This window comes from Myotis daubentonii, chromosome 5 (genome assembly GCF_963259705.1).
Source record: "Myotis daubentonii chromosome 5, mMyoDau2.1, whole genome shotgun sequence".
Taxonomy (NCBI): Eukaryota; Metazoa; Chordata; class Mammalia; order Chiroptera; family Vespertilionidae; genus Myotis; species Myotis daubentonii.
The window spans coordinates 108,816,084-108,841,015 of NC_081844.1; the positions used below are offsets into that span (position 1 = coordinate 108,816,084).

Sequence of the window (24,932 nt, forward strand, 5' to 3'; positions counted from 1 at the left end):
TCGATTGGTTGCCTCCTGCACAAGCCCGGGCCAGGGAGGAGTCTAATACCAAGGTACATGCCCTTGACCGGAATGGAACCCAGGACCCTTTGGTCTGTAGGCTGATGCTCTACCCACTGAGCCAAACGAGCTAGGGCCAGGCTTATGCTTTTTAAAGAAATCCCTTTACCGTCATTTTATGGGCTTTGTGGGTTGGAGTGAAATCAGATGTCCATGCAATCTTCAGTCTAGCCACAGGGCCAAGAAGACTCCGTTTTGTTACAGTGGACAGAAAAAAAACTTGAAGGGTGACTGCTTAAAGCCACCCGGGAAAACAGCCGTGGAAGCGCCCAGTAGGCGAGCACATCATTTGTACACACACCAGTGACAGTGTAAGCGCTTTATTAATGCCCTGGCCGGCTCCGAGGGCCAGCAGGATGTTCACATCAACTGGGTTGATGAAACGAGGTGAGCGAGTAAACAAGGAAGGGCTGCGGCCGTGGGGCAGGAGCTGTCTCCCCTCACTTTCCTGACCTGGTTTTGTCTTGATTCCCAACAGGAGCTCGGGGCTAATCCTTAGTCCTTAGTGCCACCAGGAGTAAACCCCAGTCTCTGCCCTCCCAGCTGAGAACTGTGTGTGTGTAGCCAGGAATCTGTTTGCTAAATAAACTGCACACCTGTGTGCCCAGCTCGGGCTCCTCTGAACAGGGACAAGACCCTGCCAGTGGGAAGTGGCGGGGGTGGGGGTACAGACCAGACCTGGCTGCCCAAGTCCCACGCCGTCCTGGGCCATTCTCAGGTGGGATCCGCAGGTCCCGGGGACGCTCCTGCGAAGCTTTGTGCACGTTCAGCCTGCTGGCTGATCATCTGGTGAAGTGGCATCTCAGACCGTCAGTCATTAGACTCGTTCAGTGCCTGCCAAACGCCCACCATGGCATTGGCATCATGGGGTTCGCTTGGATGTGAAGTCAAAGAAGAACGGTCCGCGTCTGCAGTCCTGGAGATCTCCAGTAGCTGTGGCCACACCACGTCCCCGTTACGCAGAGCCTCCGGGGGCGGGACAGGAAATGCAGGCATCCCTGTTGGACACCCTGTCCAAGGCCCTGATCAGGACGTCCGGCATGTGGTCTGTGAGCATCTTTCCGCCGATGAGGATTTCGCTGAATTCTGATTCATGTGCCCACTTTGCAGTGTACTGAGCAGTGTAACAGGAACACCTGAAAAAGACAGGAATCAACTGGCAAAGCAGCACTTCGAGTGGAACTCCACAGACGTGTTCCATTACGGATGGTGTGTGGACTGAGCCAGGTCAGGGTCCCAGCCCCCAGCTCACCTCCCTGAAGGACCCTCTTCTTCCAGGTGGATGATCCTGCCAGGAGGGTAGAGAGGAGGGTACTTGGTGGGGGACCCCACGGGGGAGTCGTTGGGTCTGTATCCTGGGGACTTGTGTGTCAGCAGGCTCTGCTCCCCGAGAAGTGGCAGTGTCAGGTCTCTGTGGTCGTCCCCGTCCAGCTCTGTTGGAAGGTCATCGGGGCTCCCTCCGAACAGCCCATACCAGCAGCCGCGCAGCAGAATCTTGTACTAGAGGGCGAGACCGAGAAGCAGCAGCACTGTTACTCCAGGCTTCACGGCCCGGAGCTGGGGGAGGTGGCAGCAGCTCTCGGAGCGCGGACAGATGCCTCGCTGCTTAGTCGGATCTTAGGAGTGGAGGCCAGTGGGCCCAAACTCGGGTGTCTCTTAGGCAAAGAAGCCATCATATAGAAGCAATATTTAAAAACCAAATCATGCAGATTTTGAGGCAAAATTATCCTTACTTCTTTTCAGGTAACTCTGCAAACCAGTTTTACTCTTCCCTCAAAAATGTTAGCTACGAATAGTTTTAAATTGGGGGTGGGGAATAGCTGATGAGAAAGTTTATTTTAAATTCTTAGTATTTTTTCTGATTAGCAACAAAAAAAATGTCAGAAAACCAAGGTTAAAGGGAGATTAAAAAGTTTTTCATCGAACCTCATATATCTGTTATTTATATCCTGTTTGTTTTTTAACGTTTCAATACATCATGGATAGCTTTCGCTATTGGTAAATATAAGCTCACATCACCATTCCTTTTTTTTAATCCTCACTAGAGGATACTTTTCCCATTGCTTTTCAGAGCGAGTGGGAGGGAGAGAGGCATAGACTGGTTGCCTCCCACATGTGCCCCAACCTGGGGTGGGAAGCGAACCCACCCAGGTATGTATGTGCCCTTGACTGGAAATTGAACCCACAGCCCTTTGGTGTGCAGGCCGGTGCTCTAACCACTGAGCTCATCAGCTAGTGCTCATGTCACCATTCTTAAAGGCTGCCTAATATTCCACAGGACAGTCCTACCGTTGTGTCATAAATTCTAGCTGGTAGCCTTGTTTTCTGAGCTTTGGGACCAAAGGCATCAGGATATCGTGGGTCACAAGAAGGGCTAAGAAGTACAACAGCAAATCACAACGAAGTCTGAGAAGTCTGCCCAGGGTAGCGTCACCTGCACTGGCTGAGGCTTCGAATTTAGAAACATCCTCCCCAGGTCACACAGGCACACATTACCTTGGGCTTGTTACAATGGGCAATCAGCCGCAAGATTTTCTTCTTCAAATCCTCCATGTTGGTCACACTTAGCCTGTTTATCGAAAGATCAGATTGATGCTCAGTACTCAGTCTTTTCAGCTACCCCAACCCCAGACGAAGCACCAGCAGACTGACCTGGGAACCACATCCTTGCCCACGACAAGTGACACAGTGAAGTCCTTAGAGTATTCATAAAGGGATTTGCTGAAATTTCAAAAAAAAAGAAAAAATAACGTTTCCCTTCTCTACCCTAACTCGAAAAGATGATACGCACCCACACGTTCGGTGCAGCACTAGTTACAGTAGCCACGACACGGAGACAACTGAAGTGTTATTCGGGCACAAAAATAGTGAAATTTTGCCACTTGATAAAATATGGATAGGCCTGGGGGCATTGTATTAGGTGGAATAATTCAGACAGAAAGACAACTACCACATGACTTCACTTATATGTGGAATCTAAAAAACAAGTTCACAGATAGAGAACAGACTGGTGGTGGCCCGGGGCGGGGTTGGTGGCAGAGGTGGGCAAAATGCATGAAGAGACTCAAAGGGTAGAAACATCTATAGAATAACAGCCTAAGCGACCATTACAGCAGAATAACCAGAACGACCAGTCGCTATGATGCGCACTGACCATCGGGGTAGACGCCCAATGCAGGAGCTGCTCCCTGGCAGGCAGCGCGCTCCCATGGGCGCTCAGCCAGAAGCTGGGCTCACAGCTGGTGAGTGCAGCAGCAGTGGCGGGAGCCTTTTCCACCTCTGCAGCAGCGCTAAGGAGCAGTGAGCCACGTGGTAAGGAGCAGCAAGCAGGCGAGCAATAAGGAGTGAGGGCTCCCCGACTGCGAGAGGGGACAGTTCGGGTTGAGGGATGTCTCCCCCCACCCCCACCTCTGTGCACAAATTTCGTGCACTGGGCCTCTAGTCCAGTTTTAAATAAGTCCACTATAATTAACACTGTATTGCATATTTGAAAGTTGCTAACAGTAATCAAAGTTGTCATCACAAGAAAAAAATGCATGGTAACGTTAACTAGACACCGTGGAGATTATTTTGCAATATATGTAAATACTGGATCATTGTGTTGTGTGCCTGAAATGAATAAAATATTGCATGCCATTTGGCATTACATCGTTTAGGAAATCAAAGCCATGGTCAGACAGACCTATGAAAGGCTATTTAGGCCCTGCTGCGGTGGCTCAGTGGTTGAGCATCAACCTATGAACCAGGAGGTCACATTCGATTCCCAGTCAGGGCACATGCCTAGGTTGTGGGCTCCATCCTTGATTGTGTAGGAGGCAGCGATCAATGATTCTCATCATTGATGTTTCCATCTCTCTCAAATCAATAAAACTTTTTTTTAAAAGAAAGGCTATTTAGTCTTTCTTCAACTAAATAGTATTTGAAAACACTTCTGAGAATGAAAAATTAAATCGCCAACAAAAGACCAGTCTTAACGCCATGACTTAAGCGTGGCGCCTTGTTACACTCAGGAAAATGAAGCAGTACCTCAGCAGCCCCCTGGGCGGCGAGAAGGCGTAGCACCGGACGTGGGGGTAGGCGCCTCTGAGCATCAAGGCCAGCAGGGCTGCAGCGCCCGCTCCCAGGCTGTGCCCTATAATGACCAGCCGGTATTCCTAAAGGACAGAAGAATGAGGTGAGGCCACAGACCAAACAGCTAATGACGGAAAATGAAAGAAAAGGAAAAGGACAATCTCACGGGAGCGACGCTGAAGGCCTGGCTCAGAATCCCATCGGTGACGAGGCGTCGGTACAAGTACTTGGCAGCTTGAGAAATCCCCTGAAAACAGAGGCGGCAGCTAGTGATGGCCAGGCAGGGCCGGCTCCGTCACGACAGGGTGCCCTGCACTTGCTTGTGACCCTGCCCCCAGCGAGAGCAGCGTCTCGGACAGTGGCCGTGCCCACTGCTCTTGTATTCCTGGCACCTGGTGCGGAGGTGGGCACGTGAACAAGCGGGTGACATCAGGAACCTCTTGCCTTATCGGTGGGTATTTCTATGGCATTTTCTGTAGCTGCGTAGTGTTTTGCCATGTGGATGTACCAGTCTAGTCTGGTCAAGTCCCTGTGGTTGGTCAGATTTAGATCATGAATGACAGGTTTCAAAATGGCATTAAAGTTCTGAATCAGTGACACTGATTAAGTGTCCACTGTTCCTGCAAAGGCAAAACTTAGACCATCAGAAGTGAATTTTAGGGAGGTCAGGCTTTGATTTAATTTCAAAAAATAAAATGTAAAACTTCCTAATAAATACAGCTACCTCACAGCGTCTTGAAAAGCAAGCAGCTCCGACGGGGAGACAATGCTCCCACAGACAGGCCGGCCGCCGCCTCGTAAGGAGAAGCCTGGGGAAGGCTGACAGCACTTGCTGACAAACCACCCGGCCCCCTTCCCCCAACAGGTACGAGTGCAGTCAGCTTCCTCCTCGCTTACGGGGCACCTGTCACCTGTCTGGTTCTGGGCAGTCAGAGCCAAACCACTGGGCCACACCTGCTGCTGGTGTCTCCCTGGCACATGCCTCACAGACAAGGTGCCAAGGGTGTCTGAGGCGCAGAGCTTCCCACTCCAGTTACTGTGGGCAGTGCCAGAGCCAACGCTGGCACAGACGAGCCAAGAGCGGAGGGCAGGTCGTGCCTTGTGCCTGGAGCAGCTGTCTTCCCACCAGAGGGGAAGGGCTGCCGCCAGAGTAGCCGGAGCCGAGGCCTCAGGTGGTAACAGCCAGGCCCAAGTGCCACAGCTGTGGTCACACGGCCTTGACTGTAGGCGAGTCCTGCGGGAACCGAGCCGCAGCCAAGCCCAGACTCTGGCTTAAACTTCCTTCATACACGCCCAACGGTGCTTCAACTAGACTCTCGTGAATCAGGGCACAAATAGCCAAGGGTTAAAGGAAAGCAATTCACACTCCCAGCGCCGCCCAGCTCTAATGGTGACGGACGAAAGCCTCCACTGCCCCCTTACAGACCGCCACCCAGGCGGCGGCCACACTCCTGCTGGAACACGTACCTGTAAAAGCCAGGCATCTGGTTTTTAAAATGATGACTACTGAAGCGTGTGAAACAGCACCAGCCCACTGCCCTGCACCCCTGACATCCTGGTATCGTTTCCAACTCCCCTCAAGTGTTAAAACCCTCTGCTTCGCAGCCTCACTTGTCACCAGGGAAACGCACATGGAACCACGTGAGAGGCCACCACACCCACAGGAGGTGGCCACAACAGAACAGGAACTCCCACACATTGCTGGTGGGTGTAAAAGCGTGCATCTTTTGGAAAACTGTTCAGGTTCCTCAAAAAGTTAAATACCCAGCAATCCCACTTCTGACCTACACCCAAAAGAAAAAGCCGGGACTTGAGCAGACCCCTGTACACCCACGGGCACAGCAACATTACTGTAGTCAGATGCCCATCTCTGAGTGAATGGATGAGCCAGAGGGGTATCTGTATGTGCAGTGGAATATTATTCGGCCTTGAAAAGGAAAGGAATTCTGACACATGCTACAGTGTGGATGGTCCCTGAAAACATGGTGCACAGGGAAACAAACCAGTCATGAAAGGAACAACGATTCCTCTGACAGGAGGCCCCAAGAGCAACCAAATTCATAGACAGTGGATGGTGGGGGCCAGGGGCTGGGGGAGGGGAGTTGGGACTCGATGGCACCAGGGTGGATGGGATGACGAGAAGTTCGGGCCATAGAGGGGTGATGGCCACAGCGCTCTGAACGTCTAATGCACTGAACGGCGCTTCCAGACGGTTCAAATGAAAAGTGACGTCTGGCCCTAACAGGTTTGGCTCAGTGGACAGAGCGTCAGCCTGCGGACTCAAGGGTCCCGGGTTCGATTCTGGTCAAGGGCATGTACCTTGGTTGCGGGCGCATACCCAGTAGGGAGTGTGCAGGAGGCAGCTGATCGATGTTTCTCTCTCATCGATGTTTCTAACTCTACCCTTCTCCCTTCCTCTCTGTAAAAAACCAATAAAATATATATTTTAAAAAAAAAAGAAAGAAAAGTGACGTCTGGGCATCAAAAGCTTCAGGGCCGCGGACAGTGGTGAGGTGCCCACCTTGAGAGCACCCCTCTGATGACAAGGGAGGACTCCCACACTCACCCCAGGAACTGGGGGGCTCCTGGCAAGTCACCCCTGGCTCTGAGCCTGCCTCTTACAAATACTGCCCCGCCAGCCGCTGACAGGCTGCCCAGAGAACCTGCACTGTGAGCACGTAAGCACCCACTGTGCGCAGCCCCTGGCGTGAGCAGCTGTTTGTTAGGCGGGTAACAGGAGCCTCAGAGTTGGCAAGTCCTGACCCTCCACCTGAACAGAACCTTCCAGAGCAGACCCCGGGCTTCTACCTTATGTGCCAAGCAGTCCTGCACCTCACACCCCAGGTCCAGGTTCTCGCTCTCTGCCGACAGGTCGGTGAGGATGTCCTGTAAGAGCGTGGGGAGAGGGGCGTCGGCTGGGGTGTCGCACTGTCAGGCGGGGCGGCGGGTCCCTGAGGGACGGTGGGGACGGCAGCCCCCTGGGTCAAAAGCAGGTGGTGGGCCTGGCTCAGGGGTGCCCAGCAGCGGACACGTCCAGGGAATCGGGCAGAGAGGGGCCTGTGAGGCGGGTGTGTCCCTAGGACCCAGGGAGCCCAACCACGGGGCGAGGCGCCCCACATCTGCACGTCCCATGCTGCCCAGGTGACCGACCGAGGCTGCGGGGCTCGGAGCTGAGGGCCCCTGAGCTCCCGGCGCCCAGGGGCCGGAAAGGCGGCTGGGTCAGGTCGGAAAGCACCAGCGAGCTGTGATGAGAAACACGAACTTCGCTGGGGCTTCCCGAGAAGGAGGGGAGATCTGACCAGGTCCTGGAGAGAGGATCTGAGGACAGCACTCAGGACAGATTGGGACGGTGAAAGACGAGAGGCAGGGACCACGGTGGGAAACCATGTCCCAGCCCGGGAGGCCTGGGCCAGAAACAAGGGCCGCGCACTGGGAACGCAGAGGAGATGGGCAGAGACGCCCGGCAGAAAGTGAGGAGACGCTGCAGGCCAGCGGGAGGACACCACGTTGTTAGTAGAAAGGGGGGCCCACGGGGAGCAGGCGGAGGAGGGAAGGCTCTGGACTCTGGGCCACGTCCTGGCCACCAGCCGAGCTACAAGCTGCGCCCCAAGAGCCGGGCAGAGGGCAGAGGAAGGGGCTGGGGTTCTGGAGTCTCCTGCGTTCAGTGCATTTTCTGGGCCAGCAGAGCAGACACGGGCCAGGCAATGAGGCAGAACGGCCAAGAGACCAACAGGGCAGAGGTCAGCACGGCCGGATGCCGGGGCTGGGGACAAAGGGAGGTTCTCGCAGCTCCCACATCCGAACAGGAACTCAGGGCCGCGAGGGCGTGCGGACAGCGTGTGCTACTTGGGCCAGCGCTGCTGAACCGACTGTCCCATGCTGGTGTTGGGAGTAAATATTTCGAGGGGTCACCCAGGTTGGGGGCCAGGCCAGGGGAGTCAAGCGGGCACGCCTGCAGGAGCTCCTCACGCGGGGACCCACCCCACTGGTGTCCGTTTCTGAATTTCTCAACGAAAAGGAAATAACTTGGTCTGTTTGTCAAAGGGAGTATTTCACAAGCCGGGACTCGCTTCCCCTTTTCCCTCCCGGGGTTTTCCTGTCCGAGGGGAGCAGGGCTGCTGCTCCTGGGGTGTCACTGCGGGGCTCCCGGCATCCGCGCCCCTCGTTCCGGGCCTCAGGCCGGCTCCTCACCTGCAGAGACATGGTTCCCCGCACAGCCACCACCACGCTCTCCTTCTTGTGATCCAGAACCACCAGGAAGGGCAGCTCGTAGACCTGCGGGAGGCCAGGCATGAGGCCCACACCGCCCTCCCCCACCCCCCCGCCCCCCGGCCCCACTCAATGCTATTCTGGATGCAGAAGCTTTTGTGAACCTGCCCCAGTTCCTGTTTCCTTCCCCGCCTCTGACCCACCATGTGCTGCCCGGCGTGGGGCCTCCCTCCCGCAGCCCGGCACCAGCTCCGCTCTAACCAACCAGAGGGCGTCCCTCCAGGCCTGGCCCGACAGCGGCTGTTCGCCAATGACTTCAGCTGCCCGGGCGGGAGGGGGACGCCTTGGCGGGCAGGACAGAGCCCCCCTCCCTGACGGGCGAGCAGATAGAGGTCTGGGCCAGGCAAGCATCCCTTTCGCCAACACCAAGCGCAGGTGAAGCTGGGACTCCGGCCCCTGCCAGGGCACGGGGCGCGCCCAGTCCTCTGGGTCTGCTGCTGCTGCTTCCCGAGGAGACCGGCCTGACCCCGGGCTGGAGTGCAGACACAGCGCCGGCTCGCACGGCATCGGCCAATGACAGCAATACTGTGAGGACGGCCCTGGCTTACGGTGTCTGGAGCAAGCAGGACAGACAGACTGCCGTCTCTATTTCCCTGGTTCCCAGGAGAGGAACACGCCGACCCGGGGGCTCCTGAGCTGCGTCCCACTGCCAGGGACTCGGAGTTCCCTGACCCTGTGGCCTGGACCCCCGGGGGTTGGAAAGCTCCCGGAGACCCTATGCGGCAGCACACCTGAGAGCCACCGCACCGGACCACCCGACGGTCACCTGCAGAGCTGCGAGCCACAGCAAGTGCAGGTCACAGAAGCTGGCAGAGCAGGCTTCTGCAGAGTCCCCAATGTCCAGGGCTCCCGGTCCCCTGACTGCACGCCACCACTGTGGGTGGGCTGAGGCCCAGAAACAGGGTTAACTAGCTCCAGGCGCCGCACGGGACTAACCCACTCACTGCTGTTCACTCACCGGTGGGCCGGTCGACACAGCAGAGCTCTGCTGAAGGCTTCCTGCTCCACCTCGGGCTAACCCTGTGTGGGCTTTAGGGGCTCAAAAGCCCCCGAAACGACATGCAAAACCTGGGAAGAGGGTGCGGTAGGGGCATCTACACATATTTTTTTTGGGGGGGGAATCCTATATAATAAAAGCCTAATATGCTAAGTATCTGACCATCTGTTTGACTGTTCGACCAGTCGCTATGACGCACACTAACCACCAGGGGGCAGATGCTCTGACTGGTAGGTTAGCTTGCTGCTGGGGTCTGGCTGATCAGGACTGGGTGAGATGGGCTGAGCAAGCCCTGGAGCCCTCCCGCGGTCCCTCCCCAGACCCGATCATGCACTGGTGGGGTCCCTTGGCCTGGCCTGCGCCCTCTCGCAATCCAGGACCCCTCTGGGGATGTCAAAGAGCTGGCTTCAGCCCAATCCCCGCAGGCCAGGCCAAGGACCCCATGGTGCACAAATCTGTGCACCGAGCCTCTAGTAATTTATAACTTCCATCAGCATTCAAAGGACTCTGGACCCTGAGAAGTCTGGAGGTGCTGTGCACTCTACCTTGTCGTGGAAGCTTATGTGAATGAAGTCCCTGTGCTGGAGCCCTGTCATCCGCAGGATGGAGCCAAAATGGCAGTGGAGCTGATCGCCTCCAACCACATCATATTCTGTTGTCCTGCTTCTGCAACTAAAAACACAGACAACCTGAGCCACTCCCCAAGGGGTCTCAACCCATCTTGTTTTTCGAGCAAACTAGAGGACCAAAGTTTACAATTTTCAGAAATGTTTGGCGAACGTAGAATGGCCCTTAGGAAGTAATATATTTTTGCCTAGCCAGCTCGGCTCAGTGGTTGAGTGTCAACCTGTGAACCAGGAGATCACGATTCGATTCTGGGTCAGGGCAAATGCCCGGGTTTCAGGCTCGATCCCCAGTGTGGGGCGTGCAGGAGGCAGCCGATCCATGATTCTCTCTCATCATTGATAATTCTATCTCCCTCTCTCTTCCTCTCTGAAATCAATAAAAATATATTTTAAAAAATGTCATTGGGACAATTGGAAAAACCTGAATACAAGTTGTAAATGAGCTAATGATGAATGATAAATTTTCTGAGTTTTATCACTGCACTGAAGTTACATAAAAGAATGCTCTTGTTCTTAGGAAATCCAGGCTGAAGTACCTAGAGATGAAGGGACGTGGTGTCTGCAACTGTATCTCCAATGCTCAGGGGAACTATGCAGACAGAGCCACAGCACACGTGACAAAAATGAGTGCAACTGGTGGCTCCCCGTCACGGACCCATGAACTCATGCTGCTCTTGCAGTTTTCAAAGATTTCAGAACAGAAAGCTTTTTTAAAGGGAAGGAAGGTTATTTTTAGAAAACAACGTATGGGAGCCTCAGTCAGCGACATCGAGGAGGGTGGAGGTCACCCCTGCCGACCTACCAGTCACCCCCGATCCTGCACAGCCCCGTGAACGGGTTTCTGTAAATGTAGAGGGGCCAGCCGTAGGCAGCGGCTGCGATCGGCATGTAATGGCGGCAGTTCTCTAGCTCTGCGTCCAGGTCATCTTTCTACAGGAGGAGAGAAGCAGCTGTTGGTTTAGGGGCCCCATTCCAGAGGTCCACACACTGACACCTCCCCTTCCTCGCCGAGGCCGTCCACAGGGAGAGGAGCCCTTAAATGCGGCCGGAGCCGGACCCTCATTATAGGCAGACAGCAAGCGCAGCGCAGCGGACGGCAAAGCCCCTGAGGCTTTCCTGGCGCCGGTGCAAGGGGCCATCGACTTCCTGCCCGATGCAGGCGAAGACCCGCGGAGTTTCACGCCACTGGGACCAACCAGCTGAGAACTAGGTGCCGGATGAGGTGCCGAGAAACCCTGTGTTTACGTGGGAAGTTCTCTTTCAAAAGCATAAAATCCGCGGCAGGAAAACTCTCCTCAGGCAAAGCTGAGCGGTTCCTGCTCCCCAGGCCCAGAGCAGAGAGCAACACGTAACCCAGGGGAGTCAGGCCCAGCCCAGGAGGAATGTCTGCAATGCAGGCTCACGGCCAACTTCCCAGGAGAGAATGCTTCCAGATGACAGGGGACGCGCAGGGGCCGGGAATGGCTCCCTCTACCTGCCTCCAGGTGACAAGAAGCTGCCGCACCTGACAGGTGCCAAGTCACAAGCAGCACAAGGCACAGGTCTGACTCCCAGCCAACTGCTGGGACTGCTGCTGGCTAGGTTTTTGTGTATTTGTTTTCTTTTAAAAAGATTTACCAATGGGTGTCAGTGTCGTAACTACCACCCGACAGAGGCGTGGGCTCACCTGGGAGGGCCCTGGGGAATGGCTGACCACCTCCGTCGGCGCCTGGTTTCTCCTGACACTGTCCTGCTGCTGGTGGAGGAGGGTGAGGCCCACCACGAGGTCACTGGGCACCAGGTCTGTATCCTGGACGGGAGCCACAGGGCCTGTCAGAAAGCTCAGCAGGATGGCCTGTGAGTTCTCACACCCAGTTCACACGGTCCCCCCACACACAAACACACACAGCACAGTCACATGTAAAAAGGTGCTTTAAGAAGTGTTTCCTCTCGGGACTCCTCCTATATGTGAGCTCAGTGTGTTTTATTCTCCTGCCCCCGGACAACTCTGCTGGAGAACATAAGTAGTGTGTGGTTCTCTCTCCGTTTTAAAATGTCTCTTCAAGTGACTTTGCTATTTTTAATCTACTTCCCATCGTTGATGAAGGGGGAGTAAGTGGGTAGATCTGCCACTTTTGCAGTGATGGCCAATGTTAGCCCAGGGTTAAACTCTCAAAGCTGAAGATGCTGCTTTTGTGGCAGGTCCGTGGGAGGGGTGTATGCGACTGGACTGACACCTCCCAGGTACAGCAGCCTCAGGAAGAGCCGTCCACTGGGGGAGCAGCAGAGTGGTCTAAGCCCGCCCTTCCCCGAGGGCCGGGAGCAGGAGGGACCCACCAGGCGCTGGCCCCTCAGCTCTCAGCTCTGCCCGTGATGCAGGCACCGCCTCCTCTAAGAAGACCTGATCCTCTCTCCTCCCTCCACCTGTCTCAGATGAGGCTGGAGCACTCCTCTCAGATGACTTAGGGGACACACTTCTGATCCCCACACAGAGGCTGCTGCTGGGTACAGGCCCAGCCTGGACAGGGCCGTCAGCCCACACAGAGAGCCAAGAAAAGGCCCCAGGCGTGCGATGTCAAGAGAACTCTCCCTGACGTGGTCTCAGGAGTGAACATAAGAGCAGCTTTTCGGATCTTTTTATGAAAAGACACTCATTAAGTGTGAAAGCAAAACGAACATATCCAAGACACTGAGAAACCACTCCCGGGTGGTGACGCCCGCCCTTCCTTTGGAAGCAGAAAAACCGATGTTTGTACCACACTGTACAGAGCGAGACGCCAGTGTCCCCTGGCGTCTGCTCATACCAGCTGGTTGAGGGGGTGAAAAGCAATTGGCAAATCACTCGCAACAAGTAAAGGCCCTTAAAAACGTGTTCAGTTCATTAAAAACTAATTCACGAACAGGTGTCAACACCAGGCGCCCTGACCAGAGGCAGGTCTGTACACGCAGGGCCCCCGGTTGGCGCCCAGTGCTCTGTCCTCGCTCCAGGGAGCAGTGCCCCCCCCCCCATCGCCTCCAGTGCCCATTTATGTGTGTGTGGGGGTGGGGGGCCCCAGTGCAGAGCACTCGTCCTAACGTCAGAGCACTGGCTCCCCAGAGGCCGGGCCGAGCCTGCGGCTTACGGAGAAGTAGGTGGAGAAGAGCTCCGCGGTGCTGGAGAAGGCCATGTGGGCCTGGTCGTCTCGCTCCACGCAGCAGCACAGCAGCTTCATCCTCTTTTCCCACACGCTGGTCGCTGCCGTCTTGAGGCCCCCGACGAACTGGCTGGCCTCGGGGTTAAACGCGAGGGAGGGGCCGGCAGAGGAGTACCGCGCCACCTTCCCCCCCAGCGGGTCGAAGACAACCATGATGATGACCACCGTGAAGCCGATGATGACCCAGCTGCAAAACAGAGAGGACCAGGCGATGAGGGCGCCCAGCAGCTCGGCCAGAGCCTCTGAGGGAGCCACCTGTTTCCCCGGGAAGTCCCTGGTGAGGCCCAGGAAGATCAGAGCCGACAGTGAAGGTCACAAAGGGAAAAGGGGCTGTGGGCAGAGGTGCAGCCCGACCAGGACCCGCCCTCACTCCTCAGGGCCTCAGGGTTCTTCTCGGTAAAACCAAAAGAATTTTGCCAAAGCGCCGCACTGACAGGCCTTTTGTTCGGTGTTTAAATAGTTGCAGGCTGTCCCCATGCGCAAGGCGCCTCTACGGGAGATGGCCCTGAGGGGCTCTGCTGCCCCCGGTGGCGAGGCCAGGAAAGGCACCGTCAGCATGGCTGTCCACTTCCTTATTTGTAACACAAGGGATAGAGCAAGATCCCTTCAAAACATTTTTAGCCTGGGAAATGCAACCGTCTTATTCGAGCGCATTACCCTCTGGGTAGTGTATTTCTTCTCATCCTGCCTTTAGTGCCTGCCCTTGTTTTGGCCTTCAGACTCTCTTCCTTCTTGTATGAGAAGGGAGGGAATAGAAAAATGAGAACCGGTAAGAAAGAAAACTCCATCAACAGACGCATAAGCCCGGCTGGTGTGGCTCAGGGGTTGAGCGTCGACTTATAAACCAGGAGGTCATGGTTCAATTCCTGATCAGGGCACATGCCGGGGTTGCCGGCACATACCCAGCCAGGGTAGGGCACATACCCAGGGTGGGGCATGCAGGAGGCAGCCAACCATTGATGCTTCTCTTTCTCTCCCTTCATCTCTGAAATCAATAAAAATCGATTTTAAAAAGGCATAATGGAAGATGAACGGTTTCTCGTGTATAAACAGGAGCCTCTGAATGTTTACCATTTCCTCAACACGGTCGTTTCTAGCCGTTTGGGGGCCTGAGTGACGCTGGGCTGTCTGCCGTCACGCAGGAAAGTCTGCTGACCTACGTCTCACATGCACTGTGACAAGAAGCTGGAGATGACAGGAGCGCTCACCTGACGATGACGGTCGCGATGATGGCGCTCACCACTACCTTGTCGCACTGGGTGCCCTCTGCCACCCACATGGCCCCCAGGGAGGCCCAGACGATCTCGGGCAGGAAGAGCGCCAGGCGGATGTACAGCAGCGTCGACATGGACTTCCGTGGCCCAGGGTTGCAAATGGTTCCTAAGACAGAAGACACCCAAGCTGGCCACCTGCTTCCTCGGAGACGCAGGGCTTCCTTTCCACAGCAGCACAGGCGGCAGCGCGTCCACACTGCGCGCACCCCCACCTGCTGTTTCTATTCGTAACTGATCAATGCCTGAGACTGAGAGCACGTGACAACGTAAGGGGGGGACGTGACAGGCAGAGGCAGCCTCAGATTCGCTTCTGAGACTCACCAGGGTTTAAGAACGCTTCGGGGTCCTAACCAGGGTCCAAATTGGGATACTTCTGAGAGCAGAAGGTGCTGTTGATACTTATGCTGGGACGAGTGTAAACAGAACGATTCCAGGCAAACACAGCTAAGCAGTCCCCGCGTTCTGACAGACAAGAAACAGCTGCACCTGTACCACCTCTCGGAGCCTCCGTGGCCACAGGCACCATCGGCGCTTTATTCTTTATCAAGATGACTGAGAAGCCACCATCCCAGCTACAAATGACAAACCTGAGGCTCTGAGCTTAGACCTACTTTCTAAAATATAACCCGTGACTATGACCCTGGCTCTCTGCCCCCCTTCTGGGAAGAAGGAATTCCGATGTTAGAGACCACGCAGAGAAGCCTGGCATTTGGACACATTTTTACTGAGTTTGTGAAACACATCCAAGCATCAATAGAGGCCTGCGTGCATCATCAATCCTCTCCCTTTGAGAAAATGTTACGATAAACACTAATTTAAGTGCCATCAAAATACCGTATGATTAAAACAAATACAATAAATCTAAGTTCTAAAGAATGATTTGGTAAGGAAATCACTTTTAAAATCCAAAAATTACCTTCCATTAGAATGATTTATGTAGAGTCACATTTTATTTTATTTTAAATATGTTTTTATTGATTTCCGAGAGGAAGGGAGATGGAGAGAGGAAAAGAAACACCAATGATGACAGAGAATCACTGATCGGCTGCCTCCTGCACGGCCCTACTGGGGATCAAGCCCGCAACCCGGGCATGTGCCCTGACCAGGAACTGAACCATGACCTCTTGGTTCATCGGTCGATGCTCAACCACTGAGCCACACCAGCCGGGCTAAAGTCACCTTTAATATATTAGGCACCATCGGGTCTCATTTTGGGCACAAAGACCAATCTTACAAGGGAACTGGATCGGCATCTCTCCGAGGGGCGGTGGGTGCAGCATGAAAAAAATCAGTTCTTTATTTGGAGCCTGTTACTGTAGAACAATAGCTGATCGCCGAGGAGAAAACAGGAAGTTAGTATCTGCACACACCCACGGCTTCCAGGGAACTGGGGTCCCAAATAAGGGAGTAGTGCCTGACACCCAGCAGCCCCAGATCTGCAAGGCAACCTGTGGCTGCTGCGTGAATAAAACAAATCCATGAACAAGGAACCAGGAAATGGAGTTCTGGTTAAGGTTCCAGAAAAGCAATGAGACACTGAGAAAGTCCCCTATAGTCATGCCTGCCCAGAAAAACATCTTTATCTTACTGAGATTTTTATTTTCTTCTCAAGAAAAAGCATAGCTGGTGTGGCCCTGGCTGCTGCAGAGGCCGCGTGAGGCAATGCCTCGAGAGGCAACACGTCATGGTTAACAGGAAAGCTACGCCCCTGAATGTGATGTCCCCAGCAGTCTTGGCGAAGTGACCCTATCACCCTTCACAGGCACAAATCTTTGGATTCAACACGGCTACCCCGTAGCAGTCTTCTCCGGCACGAGGTGAGCAATGAGCTTTGGAGATGAATCAGTCAGACACAGTGAAGGGCAGACCTCTTCCATCGAGGGTCCTATCAAAAACGTGGCAGTCAAGCCCGGCCGGTGTGGCTCAGTGGTTGAGCATCAACCCATGAACCAGGAGGTCACGGTTCGATTCCTGGTCAGGGCACAGGCCTGGGTTGTGGGCTCCATCCGCAGTGGGGGGCGTGCAGGAGGCAGCTGATTAATGATTCTCTCTCATCATTGATGTTTCTATCTCTCTCTCTCCCTCTCCCTTCCTTTCTGAAATCAATAAAAATACATTAAAAATATATATACCTAAACTTTACAATTTGTAAAACACCTGCTTTTGTGGAGGTAATGCAGGTAAAGGTACGAAGTGCAAACAGTTCAAATAGGTAAAAAGAACCTGCCTCCACCGATGGCCCGAAGTCAGTGAACTTCCTGAAAGTGAACCAGGGACTTGCGTAGCCTCCCAGAGCCCGCAGGTGAACAAGACATGAGTGTATCCATCCGCGTTAGGAAGCAGCAGCAAACACATTGTATGCGGGAAACGTGTTTACACGTTCTACCAGTGTAATAGAGCGCGGACACGTATTAATACGTCTTTTACAGACTAGCGGTAGAATGCGGGTAACGTATAAATACGTGAACTAAAGTTATGTAATTTTACTGATCGTTGCCATTTGCGCAAAAAATTAGCAAAAATGGCCCGCGCCACCTGTTAGCGCGCGATAAAAACTACCCACAAACGATGTGTTAACGCAACGTCCTGTCCCTTAGCCGAGGGGAGACTTCCCTTATGTCCGAGCCGTTCTCAGCCTTCCCATCAGGTGCACAGCAGACGCACAGACACGGACTACCCTTTACCTGCCCAGGGGCCCCGCCAGGCAGAGCGTGTTCCGACCTTTCGTCCCTACAAACGACCTGCAGTGACCATCCCCACAGGCACCTGCCGCCTTTACGTACAGGAAGGCACAGACACACACAGCCAACTGGGTTTCCAAGAGGTTCAGCCAAACGACACCCCGCCAGCACAATGAGCTGCAGGCCTCGCCCGCGCCAGGTTTTATCCACGCGAACTTCTCTTCTGTGATGGAGGCTGAACAATGTCAGAGTTACTTATGTTTACTTAACTGTTCGTGATCTTTGCCCGTGTTCCTACCAACTACTGGTCTTCTCCTTATTTGTCACAAAAGCGTTTATAATGAAAGAGTCTGGCTCTCAGCCTCATATTTTATCCATCTGTCCTTTTTTTGTCGTTGTTTGTTTGTTTTTGTTTTTATTGATTTTTTACAGAGAGGAAGAGAGAGGAATAGAGAGTTAGAAACATCGATCAGCTGCCTCCTGCACACCCCCCACCGGGTATGTGCCCACAACCAAGGTACATGCCCTTGACCGGAATTGAACCTGGGACCCTTCAGTCCACAGGCCGAAGCTCTATCCACTGAGCCAAACCAGTCAGGGCTCATTTGTCCTTTTTTTAAAACTTTCTGTGTGGTATGTTTCACTAAAGTTACATATTTATACTACGGCATATGATGGTAATAATCTGGAACAAATTGGCAACTGAACTAGCATGTTTTTATAAAATACACACTGTTTTCAGCTCAGCTGTGATGTTTCTCAACACAAGTACCAGAAAACCCAACTCAAGGAGGCTACAAACCAGGAGGTTTGTACTGCGGACGGGCATCATGCGCCCTGCCCTCCCGACCACACTGCCTCCCCACCCGCTGTCCTTCCTGGGCGTTGGCTCATCCCTGGCCTGACCGCAGAAGGAATGCAGCAGCTCATCCATGCACAGCATCATCCAGTAGGGGTGATAGTCCTAGGGGACAAGGAAGGACTTCTCCAGAAATTCCCAGTAAATTCCCCAAATGTCATGACCCCAATCAGGTCACATGTCAATTCCTGAAGCAATCCCTGACACATGGACATCGTTCCTGAGCCGGGCAGAGGGCCAGGCTCTGTGACACGCCCACTGGATGTGCAGGGGCGAGGGGATGTCCTGAATGAAACTGGGTTTTGTCTGGAGGAGGCTGCTGGGTAGGCGACCCTCCCATGATGTGACGGTGCCGTTGTGCCAGTGCCTAGGAGGGGCAGGGGGGATGTGGCCATTCATACCGGGGTGTGAATGGGCCCTGACTCCCCAAGAACTACCCGAAGGAAAACATTTCTGGGGAAAAAACTTATATTTATTGCTTCAAATCTGAACTCATGATTACAGCTGTAAACATGGTGTATTAATCAGAGTGTGACCTGAACAGAAAGGGCAAAGCAGTTAGATAATGGTATCTGAAATGAGAACAATCTCAATACTTCATCTCCCAGAAATGCTGGCTCACTGACTTCATGATGCCGCTCGAGCCAGTGCACACACTCACTCAGCTCCTTCTCTCCAGCTCAGCACCATGGACAGCCCAGACTGGGGACTGACGGCCACAGGACCAGCCCTGCTTTGATGCACCCCACGCTTCCGTCCTCTGAGCCCTATTTTCTGCCGCCTGCCCCCGTCAGCGGGCACATGCCATGCTTCCTGGTCACCCAAACCCCAAGACTTTCCCCGTGAAACACGTTGCCACTAACACTTCTCTCTGTGTCACTCATTGTGAACTACCATTTTGTAAGTTTCAATCTATCATTCCAAAATGCCAGTATCTCGCCACTGTGTTAGCTACGCCTCCCGGTTTCACCATCATCTGCAATCTGCAAGCATCCTGATGAAGCAGAGATAAAACCTGGGCCACGACTGCGGCGGCAGGCCCTGCCTTCGACGAGCAGTTTACTGACGCCCCAGAGCACTCGGCTCCTCCTGTGACCGGAGCAATGGACAGGGGAGGTTTCCACCACCTCAGCCGAGTGTCTGTCTGCCGCGAACGGTGACAGGGAGGGGGAAGCTATCATTAAGAATAGATGTGACTCATTAATGAGAGGACAAATACCCCAATTTAAAATTGGACAAAGCATCTAAATAGCCGTTTCTCCAAAAATGATAACAGATGGCCAATAAGCATCTGAAGACATGCTCACTATCGTTCCTCATCAGGGATGCACATCAAAACCAGTGAGGTGCTATTTCACACCCACCAGGAAGGCGATGACCAGGAGGCACAGAGCTCTGGCCGGTGTGGCTCAGTTTGTTGGCGTGTCATCCCATGGACCAACAGGTCACTGGTTCCATTCCCAGGCAGGACACCTGCCCAGGTTTGGGGCTCCATACCCAGGGGGAGTGGGTCCCAGTAGAGGTACATGAGGGAGGTAACCTATGGACGTTTTCCTCTCTCATTGATGTTTCTCTTTCTCTCTCTCAAAATCAATAAAAACTTTTTTTAAAAAAATAAGTCATATAAGAACAAGTGTTGAAAATTGGAACCTTATAAACTGCTGGTGGGAAAGAAAAGTGGTGCAGGCGCTGGGAAAACAGCCCGGCAGTTCTCAGCAGCAATCCCACCCTCGGCACATACCCAGGAGAACTCCCAGTCAACTCCCTGAACGGCATGGCCCAACGTCTACACAAAAACATGTTTGTGAGTGTTCACAGCAGCATTATTTGCAACAGCCAAAGAGTGGGAACCAGCCAATGTTGCTGCCTGAGGAATGGATCAGTAAAATGAGGTATATCCATACCAGGTAATAGTACTCAGCCACGAAAAGGAATGAAGTACTGACACCCGCTACAGCCGGGTGTGTGCCCTGACGGGAACTGAGCCTGCACCTTCCCGTGTACAGGACCGCGCCCCCCGGCCACACAGGCGGCTTTCTTACCTCTCATGCTGACGCACACGATGGCCAGCATGGTGCACACGATCACCGCCAGGAGGACCAGGAGCACGACCATGTAATTGCCGAGCAGCACCCCCCGAGCACAGTCCAGCTTCCCTCGGTACCGGAGATACAAGGCCAGGATGCCAAGCCACCTGTCGAGGCACAAGGAGCGTCAGAGGTCCACCCAAGGAGCTGCTTTGCCGAACGCGATAGAAAGAAATCAAAGGAGTGGGTTGTTCCCGTAAACGGGGTGAGGTTCGCCCTGAAACACAACGTTCACCAATAAACGATCTACAAAGTCAACCAAGCCTATGACTTTTTAAAATGAGTTTTACACTTCCCCCGCTTACACAACTTCTTTTTCTGTGTCGGCTAGAAGGCATGACAGGCTTTTACAGCCGTAAGCAAGCAAATATCACGGCTCAGAAACACACACCTGGTAAACCAACACACTGCGTGCGTGCTAAATTATTAACGAGAGAAATGTTACTTCTGTGGATTAACAGGAAACGGATACGCACACACTGTAACCTCCTGTGTCTCATACAAAAGGCCCAGCGGGGAGACAGCAAACCTGCAGAGGCACCGATGGTGAACACTGGTGAACGTGAAAGGAGACGCACTGTGGACTCACCAACGTTCTGCCGTTCAGTGCACCACAACGCAAGGTGGCACTGAGCGACTGCCACTGGGGCTATCGCGGCAGAGGGCACCGCCCGCCGGGCAAGAACACGGTGTTAGGATTCAAGCCCAAGGATTCCAGTCCCAGTGGAAACGGACGGGGTCACTTCCCATGCTTTTGTCAGTTCTGTGACAGGATGACCCCGTGTCTAGAAAAGGTGGGAACTGAACTCCGAAAGGCTTAGCTTTGAAAACTATAAAACTATGCAGGAGCAGGTCCCAACGTTTTGTGTTTTTCTTTCTTTCCCCTCGAGAATCTACGTTTTTTAAAAAATACCAACGGTATTATTACTATTCCTTGCTCAGACCCTCTGAGAACAGCCCTCAGGGCCCCGATCCACTTCCTCCCGATCCCACGCAGGAAAGATGAGGGAGGCTCCGCCAAGCCTGTCTGCTGGCGGCGGAACGCGGGCGGCCACGGGGCTCAGGGAGGCGCTGAGCCGTGCAATTGCGCATCTCGCGGGGCAGGTGCGCCTCGAGGTGCTGGGCGTGCCCGCGCGGCGTGCGGGGAGGATGCAGGGTGCAGGCGGCCCCCTCGGGCCGAGGAAGCAGAGCCCCAGGCCATGGCTTTCGGGAGGCGAGGGCGTCCCGGCGGCTCTCGGCCAGGGCTCGCGCCGCAGGGGCCGGGGGGCTGGGGGGCTGCAGGTGCCCCGCAGTGCCAGTGCCCACCTGGCGCCCCGGCACGCCTATCTCCTCCGTCCGCAGTTTGGCGGCTGTAAAATGGGGGGAATAACAGCACCACCCTCCGCGGGCGGTGGAGAGGACTAGACCAGGGAACACACGGCACGCCCTGGGCACCGGGGACCTGCCGACACGGACACGGCTTCTCCTCCCGGACGGCGCGCCAGCCCCGACCCCCGCCCGCCCTCTCCCTCCGCGGCGGAGCCCGGCGCCCTCACCACAGCACCCGCAGGAACAGCTCGAACAGCCCCGGGAAGAACAAGTCGTCGCTGGCGATGGCCCAGCGCCGGCCGAAGAGCACCATGCCGGCCATGGCGAAGGTCGCGCCGCCCGGCCCCGGACAGCCCGCCGTGCGCCGGTCACCACTCTGTGCCCCACGCCCTCCCGGTTTCACAACTAAACTGACCGCGACTCGGCGCAGGCGCACGGGAGCCAGGCCGGGCGCATGCGCACGGGGAGGCCGAGCCTGGCGCGCGCGGGCGGGGGGCCTCTGCGCCTGCGCAGTGCGCTGATCCGGAAGACGCCGGCCGACTCCAGGGCAGGTGTGCTGGCGGGTGAAGTCCGTCCTGCTCATACTTTCTAGGTAAGGACTCCGCCGGCCCCGAGGGATCGGCTCCGAGACCCTGGGCGGTTAATGCGGACCTAGGCTCATCCCGGGCCCGCAGGGCTCCAGGCCTGTGGCGCCGTTGCCCGCTCTGTGCATCCCGCGGGCGGGAGGAGGGGACAGGTGGCCCTTCTCGAGTTGAGGACCTGGTACCACCTGGCAGCTGGGGGCTGGGGGAGGGGGCAGAGCCTCCCGGGCAGGCCGGCTCAGCGCCTCGGGTCCTGACCCGTCTCAGCACCTCCACTCTCCTCCTCCCGGGTCCGAGCCTCTGCATCTGGAGCCCGGCCTGGACGCCCATTCCCTTCTGCCCTGCCTCCCCCGCAGCGACCCTGTCGCACCGTCAGACGGAGCCCATCCTCCGCTTGGATCCTGCAGGTCTTCGCTTTGTGTGTTAAACGGGCGCCGACCCCCAGCCCGAGGCCTTTCCCTGGTATCGCACATCACACGTCTGTGAGTGTTTACCGTCTCCCCTCTCCCCGAGGTGGGGTTACTCCTCTCTCCCGCCATCACCCCACTACCTGCCTCCTGGTATCCCTCCCTGAAACTCGTTCTTGCCCGAGGGCTTCGTACATTCTCTGTCTCCTCTGCCTGGGATGCTCCTCCCGCAGGCATTTCCATGTCACTCACTTCGTTCAGGCTCCTGTCGCTGCCTCAGACAGACCTCCCCGCCTCCCTCTCTCAACAGCACACCCAGGTCCCATTCCCTCCCCACGCCTCGGCTTTCTTCATAGCACTTTGCACTCCCTGTCTTTCATGTTTATTCCCTCCCTCCTCCCACCCTCCAGTGTCAGTGGTATGAGCATGGGCACCCTGTCCATTGCTCTTCACATAATGGAACACATTGAATATTCCATGACTGAATAAACAGACTTATTAAAGCTTTCCGAGTCGTAAGTTCTTTCAGGGTTCTTCTAAAGGGCATAATTTCAGGGCTAAAAATAATATTGAAATTGTACTGATGGTTGTCAGAATGATTCAGGGAATTGTAAACAGGGAAGTTACGAGGTTTTTATAGAAAAAAGCCATTCATCCATTCACAAAATATTTACTGGGCACTTGATTAAACAATGAGAGGTCAGGGAAGGTATCACTGAAGAAGATATTGAAATAAGATCTGAAGGAAAAGTAGGAATTGCAGGGGTCCTCAAACTACGGCCCGCGGGCCACATGCAAATACAAATACTGTATTTGTTCCCATTTTGTTTTTTTACTTCAAAATAAGATATGTGCAGTGTGCATAGGAATTTGTTCATAGTTTTTTTTTTAAACTATAGTCCGGCCCTCCAACGGTCTGAGGGACAGTGAACTGGCCCCCTATTTAAAAACTTTGAGGACCCCGAATTAAGGTGAGAGGGTGATTCAGAAGTTAGAAAGTTACACCTGTGATCACACATATTCTTAAATATAATTGTTCCCTTTTGAAAACAGGATTTGTAAGGCTTAGCAGTAAGCTAATGCTTCTACATAAACTTCTGTTAGTAAATGCACATGTGAAAAGCATATTATTCCCTTATTTTAAACACAGGTTTTTCAATTTCCTGCTATTAAAAACAGATATTTGCCGAAACCGGTTTGGCTTAGTGGATAGAGCGTCGGCTTGCGGACTGAAAGGTCCCAGGTTCGATTCCGGTCAAGGGCATGTACCTGGGCTGCGAGCACATCCCCGGTAGGGGATGTGCAGGAGGAAGCTGATCGATGTTTCTCTCTCATCGATGTTTCTAACTATCCATCTCTCTCCCTTCCTCTCTGTAAAAAAAATAAATTTAAAAAAAAAAAGAGGCAAAAAAAACAACAGCTATTTTAGCCCTAGCTGGTTTGGCTCAGTGGATAGAGCGTCAACATGGTGACTGAAGGGTCCCTGGTTCGATTCCAGTCAAGGGCATATACCTGGGTTACAGGCTAGATCCCCAGTAGGGGGCATGGAGGAGGCAGCCAATCAATGATTCTCTCTCATCATTGATGTTTCTATTTCTCCCTCTCCCTTCCTCTCTGAAATCAATAAAAAATATATTTAAAAAAATAGATTATTTGCCCTGACTGGTTTGGCTCAGTGGACAGAGCATCGGCCTGCGGACTGAAGGGTCCCAGGTTCAATTCCAGTCAAGGGCATGTACCTTGGTTTCGGGCACATCCCCAGTCGGGGGTGTGCAGGAGGCAGCTGATCAATGTTTCTCTCTCATCAATGTTTCTAGCTCTCTATCCCTCTCCCTTCCTCTCTGTAAAAAATCAATAAAGTATATTTTTAAAAAAATAGATTATTTTAAAGTAGACTTATTAAAAAGGATCTATTTTAAAAATAACTTTATTTCCAAAATGAAGCTCCACGGCAAAGCACAGCTCTTGAAAGGGTAAGTGACCGTCCTGACCTTTTTTTATGATGAAATGTTTACATACAGAGATGCGGGACACCGAAGGCCCCAGCATCCAGATTCAATGAGGGGTAACATCTGCCGTATTTGCTCCATCTTGAATTTTGGGAGAAAAAAACGTTTGGTATCCTTCTCTGCTGCTGTTTCAGATTAATTTCACCATTTAATTGCAAACTATAAGTATTTTCCAGAGATTTTTTGTCGTTTATCCTCACCTGAGGATATTTTTCCATTGATCCCTAGAGTGAGTGGAAGGGAGGGAGGGAGGAACATGGATGTGCAATGTGAGAAAGACACATCAATTGACTGCTTGCCGCACGCACCGGGGTGGGGATCCTGCAATCTAGGTTTGTGCCCTTGACCAGGAATCAAACCTGAGACCCCTTGGTCCGTGGGCCGACGCACTAATCACTGAGCAAAACTGGTCAGGGCTGTTCAGAGACTTTCTTGGCATTTCATATCATCTCCATATTAACTTGGAGAAACTGATCTTTGCTCTCACTTTCCTAAATCACTGGTTCATCTTCTACTCTGTTTCTCCCTTT

General features: G+C 53.8%; 1 protein-coding gene and 1 long non-coding RNA gene across 5 annotated transcripts; one reads left to right on the forward strand and one right to left on the reverse strand.

Annotated features, from left to right (window-relative positions):
- Positions 1-364: 364 nt before the first annotated feature.
- On the reverse strand, positions 365-21,763 carry DAGLB (diacylglycerol lipase beta). Of its 4 annotated transcripts, XM_059699306.1 has the most exons (15): positions 21,633-21,763; positions 20,053-20,204; positions 14,405-14,576; positions 13,125-13,383; positions 11,690-11,812; positions 10,826-10,953; positions 9,943-10,069; positions 8,323-8,406; positions 6,940-7,017; positions 4,298-4,378; positions 4,087-4,214; positions 2,713-2,781; positions 2,557-2,629; positions 1,313-1,560; positions 365-1,196 (listed from the first exon to the last, which is right to left on the reverse strand). In XM_059699306.1, the coding sequence occupies exons 1-15, from the start codon at positions 21,725-21,727 to the stop codon at positions 1,016-1,018; spliced, it is 1,998 nt and encodes a 665-aa protein (XP_059555289.1). In that variant the 5' UTR covers positions 21,728-21,763; the 3' UTR covers positions 365-1,015. The 4 variants fall into 4 exon arrangements, with proteins under 4 accessions (XP_059555289.1, XP_059555292.1, XP_059555290.1 ...); XM_059699309.1 differs by lacking the exon at positions 11,690-11,812; XM_059699307.1 differs by lacking the exons at positions 2,557-2,629; positions 2,713-2,781 and adding an exon at positions 3,215-3,350.
- On the forward strand, positions 20,167-22,901 carry LOC132236016 (uncharacterized). The gene is made up of 3 exons (XR_009453143.1): positions 20,167-20,302; positions 20,559-21,997; positions 22,343-22,901. It is a non-coding gene; the product is annotated as an uncharacterized LOC132236016 (long non-coding RNA).
- Positions 22,902-24,932: the final 2,031 nt, after the last annotated feature.